Consider the following 9080-nt stretch of genomic DNA (forward strand, 5'->3'; position numbering starts at 1 on the left):
CTGCTGCTTGCTCCGCTTAGCAGGCCCATAACTAGAAAAATTCCCGCGGAAATTTTGAATGGGCCTGCTAACTCTTGCAACTCTTTTCAATGAGCAGTTTAAAATTTCAACCGTTGAAATCGCTCAAGAAATGTGGAAGTTATAATCAACTAAAAGTATTACTGCCCCTTTAAGAAACATGCACATTCACGCACATACATTTCATTTTAACTAACATTTCAATGAGCTGAACAGTTTAAAATTTCAACCATTGAAATCGCTCAAGAAATGTAAAAGTTAACCATAATCAACAGTATGTTACTGCCCCTTTAAGAAACATGCACATTCACGCAGTTACATTTGATTTTAACCAACATTTCAATGAGCTGAAAAGTTTAAAATTTAAACCATTGAAATCGCTCAAGAAATGTAAAAGTTAACCATAATCAAGATCAAATAAAGTATCTTACTGTCCCTTTAAGAAATATGCACATTCACGCACACACATTTGATTTTAACCAACATTTCAATGAGCTGAACAGTTTAAAATTTCAACCATTGAAATCGCTCAAGAAATGTAAAAGTTAACCATAATCAAGATCAAATAAAGTATCTTACTGTCCCTTTAAGAAACATGCACATTCACGCACACACATTTGATTTTAAGTAACATTTCAATGAGCTGAACAGTTTAAAATTCAAACCATTGAAATCGGTCAAGAAATGTGGAATCTACCATAATTAACAGTATCTCACTGCCCCTTTACAAAACATGCACATTCACGCACACACATTTGATTTTAAGTTGTGAGGAGACGTCACGCACCAACACTCCATTGATTTGTATAGGATTACGCTCACCTCAAACAAAAGCCTCTCGCGACTTAACGGTTGAAGATGCAGATTCCAGAAATGGCTTGTTAGAACGGCAAGGGTTTGGGGAACGCGAGCATGTTCTCAGTTTTTTAATCGGATGAAAAATGACCAAATGAGAGCAGGTTGAAAACTTATGATTGATCGAAAATGAAGAGGGAAAAACGGCGAAAATTACATTGAAAAGAGATCAAAATAGTGCGACTTCTCCTCGCTTAAAGTGAAAATAAAGTTACTAAATGACACCTTAGCCAAATAAAACTTAGTTCTTCAGAAAGCAGAGGCTTGTGGCTACAAAATGTGCGAATTTGATGTCTAGTGAGCAAAGATTGTGGCCATGGTGACGAGTTCAAGTGAAACTTTTGGTTCCCATCACTCTGTCCTTAATTAGTCACGCTCTAGCTGATGCAAGAAAGGCGACTTTCACCCCTTTGCTCACTGTCTTTGAACCCGCACAGGGGGGAGAGCTTTCATTCCTTAATTTTTTTTTTGACACTGAGCTAAAGATGACAAAAATTCCAACAAAATGAGCTAAAATTCATATTGGTCGGTCAACGTATGCGCGCGCAGCGTGTCTTGGAAAAAGGTGCTTGATTGGAGTTGATGTCTTTCGGATTCCCATTCATTCCTATGGGAGTTTATTTGAGAGTTTTTTGGGAATAGCGTCGCCATGGTAACTGGGAATTCTTATAAAAATAATAGCGCAGCGAGTCAGATCGAGCCGCATCGTTTGATAACTCATTTGTCCCGGTGCGATCTACGGTTCGGGCCGCATTTTTGCGGAAAAATCTGTGGAAGATGATATAAAAAAAACAACAATAAACACTTTTTCTAGGATAGTAATATGTGCCTGCTTGCTCCGCAAGCAGCAGCTTTCGCAGCACATCTCTATACCGCGGTCCCCAACCGATGGCACCCCCACAAGCCCCCCCCCTCCCCCCCAGTTGTGTGGTGCATTAAAATTGGAGGGGAGTTGTAGGGTGAAGACAGTGTTTCCACCCTACCCCACCCCCCCAAAGTGTTATGTGCCCTAATTGTCTATAAAAGTGTATTGTGCAAACCTAGTGTAGTGAGTTAAGAGGAGTGACCAGCGGGGCCCCCCCCCAACCGGGCGGGGGCATGAGGCGCACCCGCCCACCAAGCCCCCACCCACCCCACCGGGACCCCGGCGGGCATATGGGACCAGCCCGGCGGGGCGATAGGGCTCTCCCCCCGGATACTGGGGCCCGCCCGAGGCGCCAGGACGCCCACAACACCAAACCCCAGCCACCCCCGCCGGCCCCCAGAGCACCGAGACCCGGGCCATGGATGGAGCCCCCGGCCCAGGGGAGGGGAAGGAAGGCGTACCGGGGAGGGGGGAAGGGTGACGAGGGAGAAGGTACAGGGAGGCGGAGGACGGGCGGGGAGAGGCGAGGAGGGAGAAGCAGCAAGGGGGAGGGGAGAGGGAACCACGGGGCACCCCGGCAGCCCACAGGCCCCGAACCGCGTCGCTGGGCCCAGACACCAGGGAGAGCCCCGCAACGCAGAACCCCCCAAGGGACCCAGGGAACGGCCAAGACGCAGCCGCCACCCAGCAGCCAACAGAGGGGCAGACCCGCCCACGCCCAGCCAGGGGGGGACAGCACCCACAAAATTAACCCACTGGCATGCCGTGAATCCGAATATCAACCCATAGTGCCCATCGGAGGCGAATCCGCTCGATCCCGCTGGCAGCAGCCGGGTTCCTGACTATAAACACACAACCATTAGTTACAAATTGCCAAATACAGAAACTACTTTCATATACTGATAAAACATCTTTACCCATCTCGAAATGGGAAACAGACTTGTCTATAGCTCCGGAATCTGACTTTTGGATTCAAGTTTGTGAAAACGTTTTTAAAATGACAAAACACACAAATTTACAACTTATCCAATATAAAATTATTCATAGAGCATACATTACTCAATATATGATGAAAAAAATGGGACTCTCTGTTTACAAAACACTACAGACACTTATTTTCATGCTTTATGGATGTACTCCGGTTATGTATTTCTGGACTAAAGGTCTTAGAAAAACTTTCCGCTGTCTTGGACTGTAGGATACCGTTCTCTCCAAACTTGTGTTTGCTAGGTGACTTAACAACAACTGACTTACCACATAAACAATTTCAATCTACACTTGTAGCCCAGGATTCTCGCCACTCCGCTCGCCCAGGGCGGCGGCCATCTTGGCCAATTGATTAGGTACGTCAAGGATTCTCTCCCCCTCACCCACCCGGGTCGGTGGCCATCTTGGCCAATTTATTAGGTACGCCCACAATTCTCGCCACTCCGCTCGCCCAGGGCGGTGGCCATCTTGGCCAATTGATTAGGTACGCCAAGGACTCTCTCTCCCCCTCGCCCACCTGGGTCGGCGGCCATCTTGGCCATTTGACTACTACAAGTACTTGCTACTACTACAAGTACTTGCTACTACTATAGCTACAAGTACTGCGTCTTTCCACCTTGCAAGAGCCAGCAGGCCCATTCAAAATTTCCGCGGAAATTTTTCTAGTTTATGGTCCATATCGGCCAGTCCTAAGAATTACAATTTGTCATAAATTGTACTTGCATACAATCCTGGCCAGTGGAGTGACATTATGTCTTTTCGCAGCATCTGCTGTCATTAATACAAGAGCAGCAGCCCCATCATTCAGAGTGCTGGCATTGGCGGCAGTCACTGTACCTAAAAAAAGCAAACAAAACATTTAATAAAGGCTTACTAAAAAAATAATAATAATGAAGGAAAAGCAAATTGATGGTTAGTTTACCATTCTCTTTTTGAAACACTGCCTTAAGTTTGGGAACTTTGCTGAAGTCCACCCGCCTCCACTCCTCATCCTCAGACACAACCACATCAGGTTTGCCTGAAAATCACGAGACCATTACATAAAGCAAGAACATATAATAAAGCAAGATTAAAGACAAAAAATTCAGCACCCCCTACCAACCTCTCTGTGGGATGCTAACTGGAACAATTTCCTTGGCCAACACTCCCGACTCATATGCAGCTTTACTACGAGTGTATGAGCTGATTGCATAGCTGTCTTGCTCCTCCCTGGAGATGCTGATCTTCTTAGCGGTGTTCTCTGCACAGTTGCCCTGTTTGGTTAACACATCAAATATGACCACTCACATGTAATCAGAAGCTCACAGAAACTATGCAAAATTCTCATATCAGGATACAATCCTCCTTTTACTAAACACTGCGATGTGGATAACTCTACCTTATACTTACTTGTATGCTTAATGTGCATTCTGCTTAAAACTAAAAAAAACATTATTTTCCATTGTAGTAACATTTAAGAGTAAATGGACAGTTACCATGTGGAATTTATTGTATACATCAGTGAGTCCATCCTTCACAATGAGGTCTTCCATTCGAACCCCACCGTAGGAGGGTGTTTCTCGAGCCATCACGTAAGGCACATTGGACATGCTCTCCATACCTCCTGCCACCATCACATCCTTAACAAGAATTAAAATCACAGAAATAATACATCATTCCAAAGCTAGATTTTTGAGTATCCTTAACTGTAAATACGATTTTTAAACGCACACAAAGAAAAAATTCTAAAAACCCATTTAATTATGCAAAAAGTAGCACACAACATTAATCTCTAGCAAACCTAAAATATTTCACGTATACAAGGCTTACTTTTCAAATGGGGTACGCTTATTCATGTTGAGCCAAATAATAATAATAATAATAATAATAATAATAGGCTTGAGCTACCTGGTGTCCACACATTAGACTCTGGGCCGCCATCATGATTGACTTCATCCCAGAGGCACAAACTTTGTTAATGGTTGTTGCAGGAGTGCCAAGTGTCAAACCTAAAAGTAATAAACATAACTAATCAGCTCTCAAAATCAACCACTAACAATTCACTATTATGTTGGCTGCTGTATCATTGCATGCATTTGTTAAGATATTAGAAGTGGAATGCTCAAAATTGGCAAAGGTGTAATAATCTCCGACATCCATCCTTCCATTTTCTGAACCGGGAGCAATGGAGATGGCAACAGTTTGGAGCAGTGCCACTTAATGCTATTTTACCACTGTACGGGAAACTTAATGCACAGCACAGCACAGCACAGCACAGCACAGCACAGCACAGCACAGCACAGCACAGCACAGCACAGCACAGCACAGCACAGCACAGCACAGCACAGCACAGCACATTTTTATTTTAGGTCAGGGTGGCTGAAAGATAAGGATGATATAACAACAAAGATGAGCAGCACTACTTTCATGAAACCTCAACATGATGAGATGCATTGAGGAGGTGCCTCTTACAAACATTATTGAAGTATGGAAAGCAATAAACAGTAAATTGGCTGGCTATAATTAATTGTCCAGTATACTGGCACAGGGATGTGATTTGACCAAAGTGAAATTATCTGAAAATTTAGCCGGGGGTCTGGGGGCCGCGGGCACTCAGCTAGGTCCAGAGCTCATGGGTTTTCCGTGTTTTTAAGTACTTTCAATGCACTCAGATGACAAAGAAATAGACAAAACAACAGCATAAATTTTCAATGTATATTGAACTATCCCATATAAAATTGCAGTTTTAGTCAACTCAAAATCAGTCACATTCAAAAACATTGGACTGCCTTTGCTTTTAAAAACTATCACTGAGAATATCATCATATATATTTACCATGCAATAAATCATTTAATCAATCATTCTTAATTTAATACATAATGCATGACAAAAACATAAAATACCTCATGCAGCAAGCTCTGGTAAAAACACAATCATGCATTCGTCGAATGCATGATTGACTAAGATCATCTCTGTAACTGCATACATCAAGACAGTCAACATATTGAAAGCTGAAAAGTGCAAACATGCAGCATTCATTTGAGTTTGTGTCAATGATTAACCATGTTAAATATTTATGGCCATTTTTATTACGTTATAATATTTTCGAAAATTTGATTTCGATTAATTTGAAAAGTTTACCACCGACCTCAAAATTCACGACTCTGTCAGCAACTGGTGCAGGTTGTTGGGGTGGATCACGTCTCTCTATTACCGCTTCCGATTGTGATGTCAATAAGGGATGGAGGCCGTAAAGTTTTGGAGTTTTCGTTTGGGCACCGAAACTTCCAGCGATGGAATAATTTGTTGTTCTTGACTGGAGTTCTTTCACGTGTTTTTTGCTCTTTGCGTGACTTTCAAGAGCTTTGAAACCTCTCCCACCATAGTCAATGGTATCATGGCACCAAATGCAAAGCGCTTTCCCGGCACGATCGATCTTCCGAATAAAGTCACTGAACAAATTCGTCACAGTCTTCTTTCCAACATTTGTAGATATATCCTTCTCTAACCAGTCCCATCGAAACTTGTTTTTTACGATCTTGTCAATTTCCTTAACTCGCGGAGCATCTTTGCGTTCGATCACGGACATCTTTCTTTAAACACCCGGCAAAAACGTCTTGAGAAATGAACAATGGCCTTTATAACAAGCGCGTTTATTGGTCAACAAACAATGGCATACGCCTATGCCTTTATAACAAGCGCGTTTATTGGTCAACACGGAGACTTCAGCCAATCGCAAGATCAGTTTCATTTCAGTTACGGAAACACTAAAATGGAATGCTGTCGAGAGACGAAATCGGATTTTTTACCACTTAAAAAATTGTAACATTTTATTTTTGGAGATAAAAAAAGCGGAATTCCGCGAATTAGCGGAAAAATCACATCCCTGTGGCACAGCTGACACTTCTTGAATAGGGAATTTAAAAAAAGAGCTCTTTGACATCAACCCATCAATGAATGGTGCCATCTTTACCATCAGGTACGAAGATGGAAATGTGACGTTTACAGAATGTCACCGCAGCGAGGCCGTGTAGTGTTATTTCTATCGTTCAAATAGGGCTTAATGAATATATTGGGATGGTATACACACCTGCTCCAAGTAAGGCTTGTCTGGTGGGAGCCTGTCCTTCTCCTGCTTGGAGCACGTTGCCCATGTAGACCTCATTCACATCTTCAGGCGTTATTCCTAAATTCACACAATGGCATTTTTTGGAAACATCAAAATCAATGTTTATGCATGAGGAATGTACAGGTTTGGTGTGTGTGTGGGGGGGTGGGGGGTGGGTCATCTACGCTTCCTTGAAAACATCAGCTGAAACTTTGATGCCAGATTCTGCATGAAGGAATCATGGAAATGAGAAAGTGACCAAAGTGCTTGCCACACACATACTGTACCTGCTTTATCTATTGCTCCCTTTATAGCAACAGAGCCCAGTTTTGTAGCTGGGACGGCTGCCAGGCTGCCCTTGAAGGAGCCCATTGGAGTGCGGACTGAACTAACTATGACCACTTCCTGAAACCATCACAATACATTCAGTGTTGCTGGACACTCCAAACGCGAAAGACGTATATACACCTGAAAATGTGCCAATTCTAAACTTACATTGAGAGATGCACGAGACGTATACGTTCTTGACAGGTATTTGTGAATCTACAAAAGGAGGACAGTGATGCATATTACTTGAAACATGAAAGTACAAAAACTATTTGTTCAATTAGGGGAAAAGGGTAAGCAACGAAATAAAGGTACGTCAATGTTAGCTACCGTTGAAAGTGGGCACAAGTTGAAGTCGACTTAGCTTTATGTAACAGCTGTCAAACGAATTCCTCGTAATAACATACAAAGATCGACAAAATGAAAGAAATTAATCACTTTAAGATCATTAAGCCGTCATGTAGTGGGCTAACTGTGGCAATAATTGTATCTTCACAGTCAAGGGCGATCACAAACACAATAACGTAAGCTAGCTAGCTTAGCTACTAATGTTTAAAACTGCAAGAGCCTACTACACGAGGTAATACAACGTATGTCGACAGCCACCCTTTACATACTGTATTGCTGAACACACCAATACTTACCAGGCGCTTGCATATTCCAGCGCGTATGGTTAAAAGTCCACTGGATGACATTTTTTAACCTGGTGAGACACGTTTATGGCCCCTTCACCTTCAGTCAGACACTCACAGCGGAGCATACATGCAGCCAATCACAGTGAGAGGTGTGTTCCTATGACGTAAACCGAAGCTGTATGTACTGTCCTGCATGCGGCCACTGAGGGAACTGTCGTGTAAAGAATTTAAATTGGGGGAAAATTTGGACCCTGCCACAGAAATTATTTTTAGTGAACAAGGTGAAGGAAGTGTCTTTCAAAATTATTCATCGTTGTTATCGAGTGAAATCCTGTTTTGTTTATTGAGGTTCGTTGTGATATAGATCTGAATTGCACCTTCTGTGGCTACCAATCAGAGACTCTTGTGCATCTTTTCTGGAAATGTACTTATACACGCAAGCTATGGCAAGACGTTTGCAAATTTATTTTGGACAATATCTTTAGTAATTTTGAGCTGTCCTTACAGAATGTTGTTGTTTTTTTAGGTGGGTGGAGGATTTTGAACAGTTACAATTCATTTGAAAAATAATATTATTTGATTAATCTTTTAATACATCTTGCTAGGTTTTATACCGTATTCATAAGTGTACATCTGTATAGTCAAAACCTATTTTTTTCTGTTTTTGAAAGAGATAGAAGTATATTTACTTTCCATCTCTATTTTTAAAAATAAGAAAGCTGTCAAGACTTAAACGTGTTCTCATTTTGGTGTTCTTAATATTTCTTAGTTTAAGACCCCTGGTAGTTTTTATTTTTATTTTTTCTCTGCTTTTTTACTGTTATTGTAAGAGTGTTGTGTATACTGTGCTGCTCAATATTTGCCATGTTTTGGCTCTTGATTTCAATTTGCTGAATAAAGGGATTATTTAAAAAAGAAAAATAATTTAAAAAAGGGGGGAAAGTGCTTTACTGCCATCTTGTGCCATCTATAGGCAATTGCAGTTTACAGCTACCAATGTCACACGGTTGCTGACACGATTTATATTGAAATAAGAACTAATAATTATTATTTAAACTATGTATGTAATAACCAGATTGTGAAATGTGGAGCTATCAGGGGCATTTTCACTTCGGGGTGATTTTTTTGTTGACAGTGGTTTTGACATTAATGGCTGTGTGGTATTTTAAGGCAACAGTAAGCTGCATAGAAAAAAAATATGCCACGTCTGTACGTAAAAAAGTCTGGATAGCTAATTTTCCAAGACTTTGGACGTTGAGAGGCCGCCATAATACCACTCGCAAGAACAAACATTTCTCGGACGAC

At 41.8% G+C, this 9080-nt stretch overlaps 1 protein-coding gene across 3 annotated transcripts in view; it reads right to left on the reverse strand.

Annotated features, from left to right (window-relative positions):
• acat1 (acetyl-CoA acetyltransferase 1) overlaps positions 1-7927 on the reverse strand; it is a 46285-nt gene extending 38358 nt beyond the window's left edge. Inside the window, exons 1-9 of one of the 3 annotated variants that reach the window (XM_086099118.1) lie at positions 7785-7927; positions 7309-7356; positions 7101-7218; positions 6796-6891; positions 4613-4713; positions 4201-4344; positions 3828-3978; positions 3648-3743; positions 3449-3562 (exon numbers count right to left, since the gene is read on the reverse strand). In XM_086099118.1, the coding sequence (XP_085955244.1) occupies positions 3449-3562; positions 3648-3743; positions 3828-3978; positions 4201-4344; positions 4613-4713; positions 6796-6891; positions 7101-7218; positions 7309-7356; positions 7785-7835 (919 nt within the window). In that variant the 5' untranslated portion in view covers positions 7836-7927. The remainder of the gene's footprint in view (positions 1-3448; positions 3563-3647; positions 3744-3827; positions 3979-4200; positions 4345-4612; positions 4714-6795; positions 6892-7100; positions 7219-7308; positions 7357-7784) is intronic. The other 2 variants (XM_086099120.1, XM_086099119.1) reach the window with 2 other exon arrangements.
• Between the last annotated feature and the right edge of the window lie 1153 nt (positions 7928-9080).

The sequence above is a fragment of the Leptonotus elevatus genome, chromosome 16 (assembly GCF_054856555.1).
Source record: "Leptonotus elevatus isolate MCC_2025b chromosome 16, RoL_Lele_1.0, whole genome shotgun sequence".
Lineage (NCBI taxonomy): Eukaryota > Metazoa > Chordata > Actinopteri > Syngnathiformes > Syngnathidae > Leptonotus > Leptonotus elevatus.